General features: G+C 37.6%; 1 protein-coding gene across 2 annotated transcripts in view; it reads right to left on the bottom strand.

Annotated features, from left to right (window-relative positions):
• GOLM2 (golgi membrane protein 2) overlaps positions 1 to 20,423 on the bottom strand; it is a 93,019-nt gene extending 72,596 nt beyond the window's left edge. For both annotated transcript variants that reach the window (XM_031453165.2, XM_010994920.3), the window contains exon 1: positions 19,794 to 20,423. In XM_031453165.2, coding sequence (XP_031309025.1) covers positions 19,794 to 20,120 — 327 coding nt within the window. In that variant the 5' untranslated portion in view covers positions 20,121 to 20,423. The remainder of the gene's footprint in view (positions 1 to 19,793) is intronic.
• Positions 20,424 to 21,209: the final 786 nt, after the last annotated feature.

Below are 21,209 nucleotides of genomic sequence, written 5' to 3' on the forward strand. Positions count from 1 at the left end.
ATGGATCAAAAACCTAAATTCAATAGCTAAAACTGTAAAACTCTTAGAAGAAAACATAAGGGGGAACTCTTTGTAACCTTCTATTTGAAGGTTTTTTTTGATTGTTTCTTAAATATGACATAAAAAGTACTGGCAACAAAAGGAAGAATTAAAAAATTGGATTTTATCAAAATTCAAAACTTTTATGCATCAAAGGACACTATTAACAGAGTGAAAAGACAACTGATGGAGAGAAAATACTTGCGAATCATAGATCTGATAAGGATTTAATATCTAGACTACATATAGAACTATAACTCAACCAAAAACAATCTACTTCAAAAATGAGCAAAGGACTTGAACAGACATTTCTCCAAAGATAAAAATGGCCAAGAAGCACAGGAAAAATATTTAACATCATTAGTCATCAGAGAAATGCAAATCAAAACCACGATGGGATACCATGAAGAAAGCTATCATTAAAATTTTTTAAAAAAGGAATATAACATGTGTTGACAAGGATATGGAGAAACTAGAATCTACACTGTGCCTTGCTGATGGGAAATGGTGCAGGCACTATGGAAAACACTTTGGTAGTTTCTCAAAAACTTAAACATCGAATTACCAAATGACCAGCATTTCCGCTTCTAGGTATATACTCCAAAGAACAGAAAACAGAAATTCAGAGACTTTCATACCAATGTTCAAAGGAGTATTATTCACAATAGCTAAAAGGTGGAAACAACTCAAGTCTTCATCAACAGAAGAATGGACAAACAGAATGTAGTATATACATATAAGAGAATATTACTCAGTCATAAAGAGGAATGAAGTTCTGACACATGCTACAACATGGATAAACCTTGAAAACATTATGCCAAGTGAAATAAGCCATAGACAAAGGACAAATGTGGTATGATTCCACTTATATGAAGTATCCAGAATAGACAAATTCAGAGACAAAAAGTAGAATATAGGTTACCAGAGCCTGGGAGAGGGGGACAATTATTGCTTAATGGGTACAGAGTTTTTGTTTGGGATGGTGTCAAAGTTCTAGAAATAGTGTGGTGGCTGCACAACATTGTGAATGTACTCAGTGCCCCTAAATTGCAAACTTCAAAATGGTTAAAATAGTAAATGTTATATTATATATATTTTACCACAATAAAAAAAATAATAAAGAGTCTGGCCCTAAATAGCTTTATCTGCAGCCATAAATTCCCTTTGTTCTCACCAACATGTACCTTGCATTCCACTCTCCTATTGAACTGCTTGACTTGTGAAGGTACAACATACTTTCAAGCTTTCTTGGCTTCATTTGTGTTCATTCTGTCCTTACCTCTAAGTTTGGTAAATTATTCTTTATCCATTAAGATTCACTGAAGATGACCTCCTGAAGCAGTTAATCAATTGTTCCTTTATACATTGAAACTCCTTTGTGAACAGTTCTACTGTGGCATTTAATCATGCACCATGCATTATTTCCCTATGGGTGTCTCCCCCATAAGATCAAGTTCCATGAGGACAAGTATTGAATTTTATCTTTCTGTCCCTAGTGCCTAGCACATGATAGATACTCAACTTTCCCAAGTAAATGACTTAGTATATAATGTGCTTTGAAAAATCATAAAGCACTATATCAGGAAAAAACATTTACTTTATTTTACCACCTGTGAATTTATTTTAAGTTAGTTTCAGTTTATGAAACAAGTCCCTGATGATATGCAGTATATAAGAAAACTCAGTTTTTTTCATTATGCTCCCATTAACTAATCCTAAGATTTTCTTTTCATATAAATGCTAAATTGAACCAGAAAAAATATTTTTAAGTTTCTAAATGAATAAATACTAATCTAGATGTACTATCAAAGAAAAGATATATTTTATGTATGTCAGAACGATAATGAGTTGACAACGAGTGGCTTTACATTAGAATATTTTGATCACGTCTTCCAGAAAAGTAGTGCAATCAGATGCGTGGATAGTATCTGTGGAAGCCTCGGCACATATTTATGCATGCTTTAATTAAGAACCAGTGCAAATTGCTGAATCAATCATCAAATATTTACTGAGTCCACACACAGGGCATAGTACCAAAAATCTAAGTGTTTACAAAATTTAGACCAGATTTTTATAGTCAAGAAATTCACAACATAAAGTTGGAAGACATGAAAAAGTAGATACAATATAAATGTACAGACATGGTTATTCACTCAACAATTATTTATTAACTGCGTATGAGCCAGGTACTTAAAACATACGCAGATTAAGAAATATGGACTCTGCCTCAAGAATCTTAAACATTTACTAAGTAATGTTATGCCAAGAACTGTGGGAATACAAAGATGAACAAAACGTACAGCCCTATCTGGCTCACAATCTAGTTATGGAGAGATAATTATAAGCAAATAATTCTAGCAATTAACACTAATGACTCTTCAAAACTCTTTTCCCTTGGTCTACATGCCACCACAGTATCCAGCTTTTCTTCCTCTCTCTCTGGCTACTCTTTCTCAGTCATTTAAACCTGCTCCTCCTCTACTATACCCTTATATGCTGCAAGGCTCTGTCTTACATATTTATCATTTCACTCTATAACCTAGGTCATTCCTAGACTTCAACAACCATAAGAGACTTAAATCTGTTCCTAGCTTGCCCTTTCTACTGAGTTCCAGAAGTGTATTCCCAACTGCCTACTAGATATTTCATAGATTCCTCAAACCTGACTTACCTAAAATTGCACTATTCTCACACTAACTTCTAGCACCACTATCAACTGGGTTACACAAACCAGTATCAAGGGATTCAGCTTTGCCTCCCCATCTCACATTAAATGTATCACAAAATCCTGATAATTCTATTTCTTTCCATTTCTGTGACTTAATGACCCAGTGTTTCTCCATTAAGGTGCAACTGGCATTTGAAGCAGGACAGTTCTTCATTGTTGGGACCCTCTTCTGCAATACAGAACATCTAGCATTCCTGGCTCTATGCATTAACACTCCCCGGTCATCAGGACTAACAAAAGCGTCTCCTGAGGCTGGTATTGCCTAGGTTAAGAATTATACAGTGCTTAGTTGAAGACTCCATTATCTCTCACCTGTACTACTAAAAGGTATTTTTAAATAAAAACCTTTTAATCATCTTCCCTACAACTACTTTTTCTCTCCTCCAATCAATTCTCTATTCTGTAGTCTCTGCCAGTTATAAAATTCTGGTTTTTGAAGTGAAAAAAAAAAAAGTGAATGAAGGGCTGCAAATGATAAAGTATTCTTTTTTATCAGTGAGTTGTATTCCATTACATATATGTATGCTGCTTCTTCATTATCTGCTCAACTGTTGATGCACACTTAGGATGCTTCCATATCTTGGCAATTATAAATAATGTTGCTGTTAATAGCAAGGTGTATGTATCTTTTTGAATTAATTTTTATTTTGTGGTTGGCATTATTCTTTTGATAACTATGTAAGTTTAAAAAGCTAACACTGTAAACGTTCTTAGAAACAATGAACAGTACATATATGTAAATTTAAAAATATGTGCACAGTAAAAAAAAAAATGAGCCATGAAAGACATGAAAGAAACTTACAAGACATACTACTGAATTAAAGAAGCCAGTCTGAAAAGGCTACAAACTATACGATTCCAACCAAATGACATTCTGGAAAAGGCACAGCTTTAGAAACAATAAAAAGATCATGGTTTCCAGGGGTTTGGGGAGAGGGAGGGAGGGAGGGATGAACACATGGAACACAAGGGATTTTTAGAGCAATGAAATTATTCTGTATGATACTATAGTGGGGGCTACATGTCATTATGCATTTGCCAAAGCCCATATAATGTACAACATTAAGAGTGAACCCTAATGTAAACTATAGAATTTGGTTAATAATAATGTGTCCATGTTGGTTCGTTGATTGTACCAAATATGCCACACTGATGAGAGATGTTAAGGGTAGGGGAGTATACTTGTGTGAGTGGGGAGGGCTATGTGGGAATTCTGTATTTTCTGTTCAATTCTGCTGTAAACCTGAAACTGCTCTAAAAAAATAAAGTCTATTCTAAAAAAAAAATTCTCTATTCTGTAGCCACAGCAGTGTTTTAAGCTCAACTTGATAAGCGACTCCTCTACTTAAAACCCTTTAATGTTGCTGATCTTAGGAGAAAGCATTTCCTCTTCTGCCATTAAATGAAATGTTAGTTGTGGAGTTTTGAGAGATATCTTTGAATACGAAGTTTCCTTCTATTATTATTTTGCTGAGAGTTTTTATCATGAATGGGTGTCAAGTTTTATTAAATATTCTCTCTGCAAGGATATCCAATCTCACCACTTCTAATTAACATTGTACTGGAGTTCCTAGCCAGTGCAATAAGGCAAGGAAAAATAAAATAAAAGCATCCAATTGGAAAGGGGGAAAAACTGCCTTTATTTGCAGATGACGTGATCTTGTCCAGAAGTAATTTTAAAGAATCTACAAAAAAAGCTACTACTAATGAGCTCTAATGGCTTTTTTGTAGATTCCTTAAAATTCCTTAGATTCCATTAGTGCTAGAAATAATAAGTTCTAGGGCAGGAAAATGATCAATATATAAAAATTAATAGCATTTCTATACACCTGCAAAGAACAAGTGGAAAATGGAATAAAATATATGATTCCATTTTTGATAGCATCAAATACATGAAAATACTTGGGGATAAGTGTAATAAAATATGTGTGAGTCTTGAACACTGAAAATAATAAAATGTTGCTGCAAGAATTTAAAGAAGACCTAAAAAATATATACACCATGTTCATGAATTGGAATATTCAATTTATTGTTAAGATTCTGTTCACTCCAAATTGATTTATAGACTTATTATGGGTATCTCCTGAAAGATATGTTTTAAGTTTTAACCCTCTAGTATTACTGTGAATGTGACCTTATTTGGAAAATAGTGTCACTGCAGATATAATCAAATTAAAATGAAGTCATACTGGATTAGTCTAGACCTTAGTCCAATATGACTGGTATCCTTATAAGAGAAAACAAAATTAGGGAGGAGAATGCCATGCATAGAGACAAAAACACACAGACATATTGGGAAGACAACCATGGAAGATGGAGACAGAGACTGAATTTATGCTGCCATAAGGTAAGGATTCTTCAGGTTATTAGAAGCTATATGAATCTTCCCCTAGAGGGTCCAGTAGGAGCACAGTCCTGCCAACACCTTAATTGTTGACTTCTACTCTCCAAAACTGTGAGATAATAAATTTCTCTTGTTTTAAGCTATCCAGTTTATAGTGCTTTGTTACAGCAGCCCCAGGAAACTAACACACATAGTGAATACTCAAAATTTATTTGATTTGTTGGTAAGATAACTGCTCTTATATAATAATATATAATTTTATTTTATTTTTTTAATATTTTAAAGCTGTACAGATATAGATATAGATACATACTGTGAGGTAATATAGTTTACTGGAAAAAGCAAGGGCTTCTGGAATCAAACAGACCTGAGTTTAGAATTTTGCCATTCTCTCACGTAACCCTGTTTCTTCAACCATAAAATGAGGATTAATGAAAATATATAAAATCCTGTCCAGTACGGAGTTTGATATTTAATAGTTCTTTTCTTTCCTGGGTACACTGGCATAGCTAATCTCAAAGAAATTTGGTCTTGTATTAAAAACTCTAACATATTAATTAAATTGACAAAAATATATTGATCACATTATATACTCTGTACTAAAAAGATATCAGAAACATGTCCCTACTTTTTTTTTTTTTGGTCTTCCTTTCTTATTTTCCTATTTCTCCACTTTTTCCTGCTCCCATGATAAGGATAAGGGTCAGAGAATCTCAGGAGGTTTCATGGAACTTATAAAACTAATTGATTCTTGAAAAATATTTGTTAGGATTTAGTTATGCAGAGAAAAGCCAAAAGAACATTCAAGGAACTTCCTTCCACCCAACTCCATAGAGGAAAAGAAACAATTCTTGTAATGTGGCAAAGTGGTATATGTCCTCTGAAGCAATAGGGAGTACTTGTTGAACTGTGGTTTCATTAATCAAGAACTATTTTTTATGAATGAGGACCTATTTCCGTATTTCAGTTTCTTCCTTGGAAGAGAATTAACATTGCCTTTGACTGAAAGTCTAGGTGTCCCTCCAGACACAGGCGAGGCATGCAGGAATTTCAGTTCCTCACAGTGCTTCAAGTTTCTCTTTCTGATTCCTAACTAACTTTATCTAACTTTCTTGCCTTTTTTTTTTTCTCCTGGCCAAGTAGCTCCTTTTGAACAATGTTGCCTCAGAGCTTTTGATTTGTTGCCTTCTATGTCAGATTCTCCTTCTCTGCCAAATTATGTACTTCCCCTAAGGACAACTTCAAAACTTATCTCCAGGAAGCCTTTTCTATTTAATATAAAATGATTTACTTTTGTTTTACAACTTCAAACCTATACATCTAATTTAAATTCAACTTGGGGTGAAACATTTTCTCATTTGATGATTAACAAAGGCCTAACCCACTAACATTTTTCACTCTTAAATTTGACTATCTTTAGCACTTTGTACTGTTGATCTCTCCTGTCCCTCCTTAAAACTCCCTTAGCTTCAGTAACACCCATTTTCTCTCATCTGATCCCTCTCCCACTCAACGTTTATATACCCCGTGCTTCCATTTTTAACCTCAATTTCATTTCTTTATTCATCAGATATCTTTGAGTTTCTATTTTGGGTCAGTGCCTATGCTACATGATATGGATACAGCAGTGACCAAGAGACAGATACAGTGTATGTACAGGGTTTACAATTGAGCAGGGAATATTAGAGGAGGTCTTAACCTCATTTAAGGGCTTAGGGAAGACATTTCTGAGAAAGAGAGTATTAGTTGAGTCCTAAAAAAGATTAGGTTCTAGTGAGGTAAGGAATAAGTGAGGAATGAGTGAGAGGTTTGTAGGAATAAGAAGCTTGGGAGAGATGAGAAGAGGGTTCCGAATGTAGAGCACTGTAGTTTCAAAGCACAGAATAGGGAAAAGCATGGAAAGTTTGAGGATCTAAAATTTCAGTATGTGGAGTAGAGGAAGCTAAAGGGAGAATGATAATATTTAATGCTGGACTGCAAGGCTGAAGTCAGACTGCCAAAATATTTGCGAGCTATGTTAAGGGCAATAGGAAGCCATTGATTGGCTTTCCCTCATTTCTACTGCATGTTTTATTTTTACTTTTTAACAACCTAGTTGTATAATTTACATAAAATATACTGCATCTATTTAAACTTTGCAATTTGATGACTTTTGATAACTTTACACATCTGTGTAATCACCATGACAATCCAGATATAACATTTTTACCACTCCTTCAAAGTTTCCTCTTGTCCTTTTGTCTTCCCTCCCTCCTCTTCTGGCCTCAAGCAACAATTGTTCTGTTTTGTATTATTAAGGATTAGTTTGCTTTGTCTAGACAACTATATAAGTGGAATCATAAGTATGTACTCTTACATTGGGCTTCTTTCACTCAGAATAATGGTTTTGAGATTCATCTATGCTGTTGAGTGTATCAGTAACGCATTCCTTTTTATTGCTGAATAATATTCTGCTGCATGGATTTATCACATTTTGTATATCCATTCACCTGCTGATGAACATTTGGGTTTTTCCATTTTTGGGGTTTTGTGAATATAGCTACTACAGATATTTGTGTATAAGTCTTTGTGTGGCCGTATGTTTTCATTTCTCTTAGGCAAATATCTAGCAATGAAATGGCTGGGTCATATTTATAATATAAATATTTAACTTTAAAGATATATTTAACTTTATAAGGAGTTGCTAAGCGGTTTTCCAAAGTGGATTCACCATTTTATACTCCCACCAGCAGTGTATGACAGTTGTAGCTGACCTACATCCACACTAACACTTGGTGTTGTCAGTCTTTTTCTATTAGTCATTTTAATGGATGTGTAATGGTGTCTCACTGTGGCTTTAATTTGCATTTCTTGATGACTAATTTTATTGAGCATCTTTTCACGTGCTTATTTGCTATTCATAAATCTTTGATGAAATGTCTGTTCAAATTTTTTCCTCATTTTCAAAAACTGAGTTGTCCTTTATTGAGTTGTCTTAAGGGTTTTTATATATTCTAATTTTTTCTTCCAGTTTTATTGAGATACAACTGACATACAATACTGCATAAGTTTAAGGTGTATAGCATGATTTGACTTACATACATCATGAAATAATTATTACAATAAGTTTAGTGAGCATCCATCATTTCATACAGATACAAAATGAAAGAAGTAGAAAAAAATTTTTCTTCCTCTGATGAGAATTCTTAGGATTCACTCTCCTAATAACTTTCATATATAACATACAGCAGTGTTAATTATATTTATCATGTTGTACATCACATCCCTAGTACTTATTTATATTATAACTAGAAATTTGTTTTGACCTTTTGACCACCTTATTTCAATTTCTTCTCCCCCTGCCTCTGGTAACCACAAATCTGATCCCTTTTACTATGAGTTTTTTGGCTTGTTTTTGAAGTATAACTGACCTACAACAATATATTAGTTCCTGTTACACAACATAGTGACTTGGCATTTCTATGCATTTCAAAATGATCACCACAAAAAGTCTAGTTATGATACGTCATCATACAAAGATAATACATATTTAGTTACTATATTCTCCACACTGTACATAGCAATCTATATCAACATAGACATTATTTTAAGTTGCTGATCTCGTAAGTTCAAACATATTTTAACAATCCTGCATTTTTACTCCCCACCACCAACATTTACTGTTTCTGATATATTTTACATATTTTTGTTTTGCGTATCCCTTACCTACTTATTATAGATATATACTATTTTACAACTTTTATCTTTTAACCTTTCTACTAGCTTTATACGTGGCTGATTTACTACCTTTGTAGTATATTTGCCTTTGTAATGAGATTTTTTTCCTTTTCTAATTTTCATGTTTCTAGTTGTGGCCTTTTCTTTTTCACTTAGAGAAATCCCTTTAACATTTTTTGTAAAGCTAGTTAGGTAGTGCTGAACTCTTTAAAGCTTCTGCTTAGCTGTAAAGCTTTTGATCTCTTCATCAAATCTGAATCAAATCTGCCTTGCCGGGTAGAGTATTCTTGGCTTTAGGTTTTTCCCTTTTATTACTTTAAATATACCACTCCCTTCTGGTCTGCAGAGTTTCTGCTGAAAAGTCAGCTAATAGCCTTATGGGAGTTCCCTTGTGCATAACTTGTTGCTTTTCCCTTGCTGCTTTTAATATACTTTATCTTTAATTTTTGCCATTTTAATTATGTGTCTTGGTGTGGTCCTCTTTGGGACTCTCTGTGCTTCCTGGACCTGGATGTCTGTTTCTTTTCCCAGATTAGGGAAGTTTTTCAGCTATGTCTTCAATTACATTCTCTGCCCCTTTCTCTCTCTCTGGTACCCACTGTATGCTTGATGTTGTCTCAGAGGTCTCTTAAACTGTTCTTACTTCTTTTTCTTTTTTCTCTTAGCTTCAGTGATTTCCACTTCTCTGTATTCCACTTCACTGATCCAGTCCTCTGTATCATCTAATCTACTGCTGATTCCTTCTAGTGTACTTTTCATTTAAGTTATTGTATTCTTCATCTCTGTTTGGTTCTTTATATTTTCTAATAGCTTTATGTTCTATTTATCACTGTATTATTTAATTATTTTATTTTGGTAGGGGGAGGTAACTAGGTTTATTTATCTTTTTTGGAGGATGTACTGAGGATTGAACCCAGGACCTCCTGCATGCTAAGTATGTGCTCTACCACTTGAGCTATACCCTCCCCCCTATATTTTCTAATTCTTTGTTAAAAATTTCTAACTTCTCACTTGGCTTATCCAATCTTCTAGTGAGTTCTTTGAACCTCTTTACTATCATTACCTTAAACTCTCTATTGGGTAGATTGCCTATCTCCACTTCACTTAGCTCTTCTGGGATATTATCTTGTTCCTTCATTTGGAAGATATCCCTGTTGCCTCATTTTGCCTAATTTGCTATTTTTATTTCTAAGTGTCTGGTAGGTTGGTTTTCTTTCCCAACCTTGGAAAAGTGGTCTTTTGAAGACATCCTATGCACCCCAGCAGCACAGTCCACTCTGGTCACTAGAGCTATATGCTTGAAAGGTGCCCCTATGTGCTTTATGTGGGTCCTATTGCTGTGGTGGTCAGACTACTGTGGGCAGTATGGTAGGTGTGGCTGGCCCCTAGTCCTGTTGCTTCCCAGCCCTTGCCTTGTACAGAGGCTGCTGGCCACTGGTTGGTAAGGCTGGGTTGCAAGACTACTGGCTGAGGTTCCTGAGGTCCTGGGGCTAGTGTTAGCACACTGATGGGTGAAGTCAGTTCCCAACATGGCTCACTGCAGGATCTCGGTGTCCCAAAGCTGGTGCTGGCTCACTCGTGAGTGGGGCTGTATCTTGGGGCAGCTGGCTGAGGGGTCCAAGGTGTCTTGGAGCTGGTATCAGCCTGCTGGTGGGTGGATTTGGGGCCCAAGGGGTCCTGGGGCTAGTGCCAGCTCACTGGTGGGCAGGGCAGGGCTCTCAGGTTATGATTCTGGGGGTCTTGGAGCTGGTGCTGGCCTGCTGGTAGGCAGGGCTGGGGCTATGGGTGTTTGGGGGCTGGTGTTGGCTTGCTGGTTGGTGGGCTGGGTCCTGATATAGTTCTTCTGTCAGATAAATGTATCCATGCCTTGCTTTTTCTTTCTTTTTTAAAATAGTGCCTTTTGAGGAACAAAGGTTTTAATTTTATAATCCAATTAATCAGTCTTTTTCTTTATGGTTCACGCTTTTCATGCCCTCAAAAATCCATGCCTATCCAAAGTCACAAATATTTTCTCCTGTGCTGTCTTCTAGAAGATTTATAGTTTCACCTTTTACATTTAGATCCATGATTCATTTCAAGTTAATTTTATATATGTTGTGAGGCAGCACAACATATAAAACACGACTACCCACCATGCTGCTGTAAAGATATCTAGTCACTTTAACCTCTTTTGTTGAAAAGACTTTCCTTTCCCCATTAAATTGCCTTGGCATTTCTGCCAAAATTAGTTGACCATTTATCTGTGGGTCTATTTCTGCACTCTATTTGGTTCCAGTGATTTATATGCCTATTTTTTAAAATAATTCCATGCTGTCTTGATTACTGTATCTTTACAATAAATATAGAAATCAGGGAGTGTAAGTTCTCCAACTTTGTTCTTTTGTAAAATTGTTCCGGCTATTCTAGGTTATTTGCATTTTCACATACATTTTAGAATCAGCTTGTAAGTTTCCACCAAAAAAAAAACCAAAACAAAACTCTGCTGGAGTTTTTATTGACTCTTATATTTAGTTTCCTAGACCTGTTATAACAAAGTACCACAAACTCAGTGACTAAAACAACCAAACTTTATCCTCTTACAATTCTGGGGGCCAAAAGTCCAAAATTAGATTGTCTGTAGGGCCATACTTTCTATTTGAAGGCCTGAGAGAAGGATCTTTCCTTGCTTCTTAGCTTCTAGTGGTTGCTGACAATCTTGGCATTTCTTGGCTTATAAGTGCATCACTCTAGTCAAGGCCTCCATCTCCACATGGCTTTCTTCCCTGTGTCTCTGTGTATCCAAATTTCCTCTTCTTATAAGGACACAAAAAACTGGATTAGGGTCCACCCTAATCCAGTAACCCGCAGCACTTTGTATCAGCACTAAGGACTATCAAGAGTTTATTGGAAAATTTTTAAAATGCAGTCCTTCCTCAAGGAACTTAAAATTTTGTTGATAAGACAAAGTTAACAAGCATTAACAAAGTTAATAAGAAGCTATTAGTGAAAAATGAAAAACCAAATAAATTAGTGTTACTCAAACAATAAATGTTAATTGTGTACAAAGAAGAAAAAGCATGCGTCAAGTCAGAAGTCCCAGAGGGCTTCATGGTAGACAGACCAAAAGACTGGTGTAACAGAGAAACAGAAAAGAGGCAAGAGGCTAAGGGTCAAATAACAGAAACAAAGGTTCAGAAACAGGAATTAACACGACCCAGAAAGGCAGGAACACAGTTTGGGTCAGGAGATAGTTTGAGACGAAGTAGTTGGAGCCACTCCATGGAAGATTCTAAAGATCAGGCAGCAGAATTCTGATTGGACACATTGAGTGATAGAACTACTCTGAAAGTAAGGTTTGAGGAAGATCAGGTTTGCTTAAGGGGGAGAACTAACTGAGAGAAATAGAGTCCTGGGTAAGGAGACTAGTGAGAAAGCTCCTGCTTCCTTTCCAATCAATTCTCTATACTGCAGCCAGTTTTTTTGGTTTTTTTTTTTTAATTATTATTGAGTTATAATCAGTTTACAATACTGTGTCAATTTCTGGCATACAGCACAAATTTTCAGTCATACATGAATATACATATATTCATTGTCACATTTTTTTTCGCTGTGAGCTACCACAAGATCTTATATATATTTCCCTATGCTATACAGCATAAACTTGTTTATCTATTCTATATGTACCGGTCAGTATCTACCAATCTCGAACTCCCACACTGTCCCTTCCCACCCACCTCCCCGCTGGCAACCACAAGTTTGTATTCTATGTCTGTGAGTCTGTTGCTGTTTCATATTAAACTCATTTGTCCTCTTCTTTTTTCTTTTATTTATTTATTTATTTATTTTTTTAGATTCCACATATGAGTGATATCATGATATTTTTTCTTTCTCTTTCTGTCTTACTTTACTTAGAATGATATTCTCCAGGGACATCCATGTTCCTGAAAATGGCATTATGTTGTCATTTTTATGGCTGAATAGTATTCCATTCTATAAATATACCACATCTTCTTTATTCAGTCACCTGTCGATGGACATTTAGGTTGTTTCCATGTCTTGGCTATTGTAAATAGTGCTCCTATGAACAATAGGGTACAGGTGTCTTTTTGAATTAGGGTTCCTTCTGGATATATGCCCAGGTGGGGGATTGCTAGGTCATATGGTATGTCTATTCCTAGTCTTTTGAGGAGTCTCCATATTGTTCTCCACAATGGCTGCACCAAACTGCATTCCCACCAACAGTGCAAGAGGGTTCCCTTTTCTCCCCACCCTCTCCAGCATTTTTCATCTAAGGATTTTTGAATGATGGCTATTCTGACTAGTGTGAGGTGATACCTCATTGCAGTTTTGATTTGCATTTCTCTGATAATTAGTGATAGTGAGCATTTTTCATGTGCCTATTGGTCATTCGTATGTCATAACCAATTTTTAACTCGATTTGATCAAGTAGCTCCTCTGCGTGTTGAATCAGTGAATATGAGATGCTGAAGGAATCAAAGATGACACCAAAACTTCTAACTCAGTCTTAATAATAGTTGCACAAGCATTAGAGGGACCAAGAAGGTAGGAAAGGGATATAGTTTAGGGAGGAGATATAAGTTTTATATGGTATATGAATAATTTAAATTAGCAATTAAATGACAGCTAGAGTTTGGTCATGTTGTGGGGAACGTGACCCCATAACCCGTATGGGGAAGCAGAGGGAAAAGCGGGAATTTTCACGTGCAGCATACTAGAATTATAGGAGGCTGATTATCAAATTACAGAGGGACAGCCAGGCTCCAGGGAGTTAGCTGAGGCAAATAAGGGAGGAGTCAACTAAGCCTAATTAGAAGTGGACCAGGAAAGGGGACAGGGGTTGGAGTCAGACAACCAGGAGGAAAGGTGAGGCAGGTTGGCTAGAGCTAGGACAGATCTTAAGCAGGAACACGGGTAGAGAGAAGGGAGGACAGAAATAAGGAAGTAGTTGTGGAATAATAAAAGCTCTTGCAACACTTATTAAACATTCTCTTTTTTTTTAATATGTGGTAGGCATTATTCCAAACATTTAAATGAACTTAGTCATTTAAACTTCACAAGAATGAGAGGGGTAACTATTACTGTCCTTATTTTAGATGAGGAACCAAGATACAGAGACGTTAAGTGATTTTGCCAAAGGTTCTACACATATTAAATGGCAGAGTCAGGATTTGAGCCCATGGTAACGAATATCTAATATGTGCCAGGGATCTTACATATGCTTATTTGGTATGTGTATGAGTGTTGTAGACACACACACAGACACACACACACACAATGAGGATTTTTTTGGGGGAAAAAAAAAGTAATATGTTCCCCATTCTCCTTTCTTGGCACATGATCTTTTCCCTATTCAAACAAAGGTATATACTGCCTCAGGGAGGATTATGGTTGTTAAAGGGAAAAAGACATCATTTATTGTTCAGCTTCAGACCTCAAAACTGACTTTTTTTTTTTTTTTGCATTTGTAATGAAACAACAATTTTGGGAAGGACTGTTTTCACATTCTAACAGCTCTTTTTATTTATTGAGAGCTTGACTTGGCCCACCTGGACTATATAACTTTAGTATAAGATACAGGTAAGAATTCAAGCTAGGATAAGAGAAATAACCTACATTCAGGAAATAGAAGAGCCTTTCTGACAGAAAGAGGAAAGAAAAAGCAATGTGTGTGTCACAGATCCCCCATGTTATGGGCTGAACTGTGTTCCCCCAAAACCCATATACTGAAGTCTCAAACCCCAGTACCTCAGAATGTAACCTATTTGGAAATAATGTCTTTAAAGAGATGATTAAGTTAAAATGAGGTCATTAGTGTGGGACCCTAATCCAATATGACTGATATCCTTATTAGAATAGACACCAAGGATGTGGGGGCACAGAGGGACAACCATGTGATGACAAAGCAGCAAGGTGGTGGCCATCTGTGAGCCAAGGAGAGAGGATCCAGAAGAACTGCTGGGACTTCAACCTTGGATTTCTAGACTCCAGAACCATCAGAACATATATTTCTGTCATTTCTAGCCAACCAGTCTGTGGTATTTTATATGGCAGCCCTAGCAAACTAATATACCCCTCAAGGCTGAAAACCTTTAGGGAGGAAGACAAAAAAATAAGGCAAATGTGGGGGGGAATCCCAAAGAAGCGGAGCTTGTTTCTCAATTCCCTGGACAATTTCAAGCTCCCTTAAAGAATTTCTGTGTTCTAAAAGGCCAGGTAACAGACTGAAAATGGCAAGATAGAATAATAAATTGGAATATGTCCAATATCACCTTTCTAATTCCTACTGAGCAGGGATTCCTAGATTTCCAAAGACAGCCTGACAGTAGCAATGAGTACACCTAGCACCTAGATCTTTATCTCTAATACCATATCCCAATGAAGGGAACCAGGAAGGGCAGGAAGTATACAAAATAATCCAGGAGCATCTGGTAGTGTCAGAAAGGAAAGGGTGTGTCACAATGATGGGGTATTATGTCCAAAGGATATAGGAGGCAACTGAAAGAGCTCACAATGGCCAAAGTTAGAACAATTTGAGCAACAAAATAAATACAGTAGCACTGGATAATAACCTAAAGTATAAAATAAATATCCATGAGTCCACAGTGATATAAATAAATGATAATAAATATTAATAAATGATTAATTTATTAATAAATTAGAAAGAAGAGACAAAGGTCCTTACAGAAAAATTACAAATAATTTATGTAGATACTCTGCCCTTAAGGAGATAGTAACTCCCAACTCATTCAATGTTGGCTGCACACAGTAACTTCCTTCCAGAGAGTACAGGATGGAAAAGGAGAAAAAAGGAGTAACTTTACAGGGAAGAAACCTGACAAACACTACTGCAAGTCAGGTGATCAAGGTTAACATCTAATGATAAGTCATTTTGAGAGATACACCCTTGATATGATGTGATGAGAATGGGACTTTACCTCTGTGTTCTTTCTCCAAAACCATAACCTGAATCTAACCATGAGTAAAGCAAAAAACAAACCTCAATTAAGGAACATTCTATTAAATACTTAACCAATAATCCTCAAAACTGTCAAGATCATCAAAAACAAAGAAAGTTTGAAAAATGGTCACAACTAAAAGATGCCTAAAGAGATAGGACAACTAAATATAACGTGGTACCCTGGTTGGGATTCTGGAACAGAAAAAAGGCATTAATGAAAAACTGAGAAAATCTGAATAACATATGGACTTCAATTAATAATAATGTATCAAGGACATTAGAGTGGGACCCTAATCCAATAATGACTGGTGTCCTTACAAGACATTAATTATGACAAATGTACCATATTAATGTAAGATGTGAATAATAGGAGAAACTAGGTGTAGGGTATGAGGAAACTCTCTGTACTATCTTTGCAATAATTCCATAGATCTAAAATGTTCAATATAACACTTTATTTTTTTAAAAAGGTAGCCTGAGAAAGGACTGCTTTGCCAAACCCCCCTGCTTACACCTACCTAAGGCAGCTAGCTCATCAGGGCAAAGGGATTTTTTTTGGTGCGGGAGCATCTATGGAGTACGGAAGGGTGATGCTGCCATAAAATCCTGGTCTCCAAAAGACTGTGAAGGAAGTACCCTAGCCAAGCATCCAAACACCACTGTTGACACTTAAGACAAAGATCCTTGAAAAGCCTCAAAACCATATGCAGATTTGAGGTTACTGCCCACATTGCCCTGTGGACAAGTAAGATTTAACCTACACTTCAGACACTACCATGACAATGACACTGTTAATCGGACATCTTAGGCTGCATCTAGGGAAGTCTCAACTTTAATGGCTTAAACAACAAGGAAATTTTTTTTTAATCTTACATAACAAGTGCCAATATTCTATTGTAACATCCTACTCTGTCATCTTCAGTGCCTCAGACATTTCTTAGCTAAACTCTCCTGGCACTCTGGTTGCCTCGATTTCAGGTATCACATGAAGAAGCAACATTTGGCAGGAGAGACCATCTCTTTTAAGTGTGACTCTTTTGAAGAGTACTGGTCAGGTATTTTGTAGAATTTTACTGACTATGAGTTTGTTTGATGCTTTCTTATGATTACAGTGGAGATTTTTGATTTGGGTAAGAGTATCACAGAGGTGCAAGTAACGACTCTTTTAAGGAGCAAGGAAACTTTCCCTCAACTCACTCTAGCCAGCCCCTTCCTAAACTAATCCCTGGGAATAATGAAATTACCATAATCAGTTTAGACCAATCAGGACTTAGCCTGGAGTCACAAGGAAGGATATATACCAAATAAAACAAGGGGTATTAATGACTATTGAGGGGGCCACCACCAGTGTCTGCTACAGGTAAAAACCCTGAAAGGCAGAGCCTTTATTCTAAAGAGGCTACGTTAACATAAACATTAAACTGAGTCTTTTTAAAATGGAAGACCCTTCTAATTGTCAAATTTACTCCTCCTTTCTCCAACACTACCACCACCCAGAGGGATTTTAGGTCATTTACAAAAAATAAATCCCTCCTCTCAGCTATTGAAGGAGTAGCAGGAATAAAGGAAACACCTCTGAAAGACAAATTTCATCTACAGCTCATCTAGACCAAGACAACCCTTTCTATTAGAAACTCAAAGCCTCCTCATTAACCCCAAGAACAAACACTCACAAGCACTCCAACAAAGATGGTGTACTAGTTCAAAATATGAAACTGACATACAAATGAGAGATAATAGATTTCTAAGCCAGATGCATAGAACATTAGCCAAACAATAGTTAAGATACCTGGGCAACATTTCCCAAACTAGTGTGCTTTGCTACATTCTTCTGTACCATGGTAACAAGTAGGCTGATAGATACTAGGTTAAACAAAATTAAATAGACTTCTTTACTAATACATTTCTCAGAGCCTTTACATGCTAGCAGGCATTAGGAACTCCAATAGGAGGATATACTACTTATATTATTTAACATTTCCCTCCAATAAAAGAGGTTTTCCTTTTTTCCCCTGACCATTTATGAACAATTCCTAGGACAGTATTCTGTTTAACACCACTTTGAGAAATACTGCTCTAAAGGGTTAAGCAAAGGCCCAAGAGTAAAGTCTATTGTTATTAGGCAGTTGGAAGGAGGAAAAAAAAAATCCAGCAAAGAATATAATGAAGAAGATAAGAGCAAAACTGGAGAGTTCAATGATACAGAAGTAAAAAAGGAGATCGTTTCCAGAAAGCTAGAGACAATCAATTACTCAGAGATTAAATAGAATGAGAATTAAAAATTTTTTTGGATTTGACCAGGAAGACTGTCACTTGTGATCTTCAAGAGAGTAACATCAGAAAAGAGGAGGAAAGAAGGATGGTATACAGAAAAGAAAAAGATTAGAATGGAGATGAAAAAGGAAATAGATGAAGCATTTATAGACCACCAATAACTGGAGTTTAGCAGTGAAAGTAAAAAAAGACATCGGTTGACTGGGAGAAGGGAGTAATGAATAAAAAAAATTTTAGAACAGGAAACACCTACACTTGGTTGAAGGTAAAAGTGAAAACCTACTGAAAGAAACTGATAATTACAGTCCAGTAGATGGAAGAAATGAAATCCAGAGTATAAATTAATAGAAGACACCTTTCTTTTCAGATTTCAGAGAATCTGAATAGTAATGCCTAACCATTCCAAGTCTGAAGACCTCATTTTAATTCTTCAGAATTTCATGGATTTCTGCCTTTTCCACCTGGAGAATTTTTCAGTCTACAGAGTTCAGTATATAGTATGTTTATAAATTTGCTGATCTGCTGCTCCTTTCAGAAGCTGTCTATGTTATGGTAAAGGTGTAGGTTATAGAAAAACACTTACCTGAGGGCCTCAATCTTCATGAAATAAGAAATAAGGTAGAGAATGATGACTATAAGGAAGTTGAGAGCTCAGGAGATTTTAATTTACAATGATTTACTATAAATAAGTTTGATGTACAAAATACAAACGTATTTAATTGGAACACAAAAAACAATGTGAAGATTACCAAAGAAGGGTCCAGAAAGAAAGGCCTCTACTTAATCCATCCAGAAATTTTCACAACTCTGGTATATTAACAGAAGTTGCATAGGTCATAAATTAATATTATGGTTCCCAAGAGTGAGAACAAAGACTATTCAGTGGCAGGGCTACTTACAGTCTAGCTTTAAACTTTTTAAATTTAAACTTTGTAAGGCCTTCCCCCTCATAAAACACCAACCCTAATAGCTACTTAAGCATACAAAATTTCATTTTTATTTCCTTTCAAGATCTCTGAGGACAATGACATGTGATTCTGTTGCTTAGAATATATTTTTAGATTCTACCTTTTTGGCTAATTTCATTAACAACTGAAATTGAGTACATAATTTTGGATTAACTATGTTCAAGTCACAAGTGTGGCTCATATATGGCTCTAGAACCCCTCTTTCATAACATTTTGATCACAAAAAAGGCAGCATATCTGATTATTTAACTGCTTAATCATAGCCTATAAAGATTTAAGAAAAGTTAGACTGTTTAAAAAATATATAGTGACCACCATAAGGTGGAGGAGTTAGAGAAGGCCCCATTCTTTAAATAAAGAAATGAATAATGATCAGTGAGCACGGAATAAAGGATAAGGCAACAATACTCATACCAAACCTGGCAGTCTCCAGATTTGTGTATCTCTGTAAGCGTAAGGCGGCCGGCCACATAGGCCAGATGATTACTACTGCCAGCTCAGCAGCTGAGCTTGGAGAAAAGGCGGCATCCACACACAGGCCACTCTTGAGAACCAGAACTTACAGCCAGTTTCGTCTGGCAGGGACCGGAGAAAGTGGCGGTGATAAACCGGGAAAAGTCTGATAGAAATAGGGTTGTTAGCGCTAAGGGGAGCCTCCAAGGCTACAATTCTGGAAGGCATAAGGCAGCCACGACCGGGCTAATACCCCCACACCAAGGAGCTGAGAAAAACTGTGGGAGTTGAGGGGAGAAGGCTCGTCCTTACCTTGTCATCCTCGCATCTTTTCCCCAGGCCCTCCCTGGCCTGCAGCCGGCTGCTAAGGCGGCCGTAGTCAGCCTCTTTCTGGTCAATCTGTTTCTTGTGCGAGTCCACCAACAGCAGGAGGTCCGAATTGCGCTTCTCCAGGCGCCCGCGGGCCACCTCGGTGCGCTGGACCTGGCTCTGCAGCTCGGCCACCTCCTCCTGAAGCAGGACGTGGCGGGAGGAGATGCTCCAGTAGTTGAAGGCAAGGACCGCGATCACCACCAGCAGAACCACCAACACGAGGGAGGGCAGGCGGCCGGCCCGCCGGTTGGCCCCGAAACCCACCATGGGGCCGAACCAGGCTGTGTCCGGGGCTTCGACGCCGACACCTGCGAGCAGACACTCAGGCCGCGGCTGCTGGGTTGCCTGGGGTACGCGGCCCCAGGACCGGCTGAAGGAGGAGCAGGGCCGATTCGCCAGCCGGCGAGCCGGAGAAGGGGGCGGGGCCGCAAGCCGCAGGCCCCTCCCCGCCCCCCCCTCCTCAAATCTGGCCAAAGTGCGTTCCGAGGCTTTGAACACTACCCTGCACCAGCTGGGCGGAACCAGGAAAACCCAGATGCCCGCACCCCGGGCCCAACACTTCAGGGTTAGGGGGCGGGGAAATGAGCCGGAAGAGGGTGGATTTAACTCTGGCCCCGCCCATTGGCTGGGTCCGGGTCGCCAAGGGGGCCATTTCCTAGTTTCCGCCGTCGCCCCCTCTTCTCGCGAGACAGTGGGCTTCTCTCGCTCTTTGCAGCCTTATCTCGCGAGGGTTATCTCTGTCAGGAAAAGGGTTTTGTTGATTTTGGCGGTCAGGGTACGCTCCTGTACCATTTTGCTTTTACCTGCACAATTCCCTTGACCCAAGGTGCAGGGCGTGCCTATTTCCCGAGTTTTTGTTTTTGAGGACAGCCGAGGCCGCGACTACTATCTATGTAGGTGAGCTGCGGGCAGAAAGGGCGACTAGAAAGATTTTGTACTTGCTTCAGTAGACGATTTTCTCGCTTGTGCTAAAGATGTGGAGAGAAAACAACAACCTATCCCCCCCCAAAGACGGTAAAATAGCGGTGCTCCAAACATTACGGAGAAAAGCCAGAGAAACTAAACTTTATGACTAAAAGGGGGTGATGCCAGCCTGGTTTCCAAGGTTACTGCTTTCACGAACGGAGAGAACTTAAAAAATGTGTGCCCCCTGTTCTTATGCTGCTTTGCCTTGAGCTGGGCTTCCAAAGAAAGAAAGAAAGTCAAGAAGCTGCCCTCAATGAATGCGTACGTTCAGTGATGCAGAAAAAGCCCCCACCTCTTTTTATTTATTTATTTATTTATTTAGCCTATTTCCTTTGTCCTTGCGTGAAAGTGTAAAAAGTTATTGGCTCTATCTTGTTCAAGGAGAAAATG

Source organism: Camelus dromedarius, chromosome 5 (assembly GCF_036321535.1).
Source record: "Camelus dromedarius isolate mCamDro1 chromosome 5, mCamDro1.pat, whole genome shotgun sequence".
NCBI lineage: Eukaryota > Metazoa > Chordata > Mammalia > Artiodactyla > Camelidae > Camelus > Camelus dromedarius.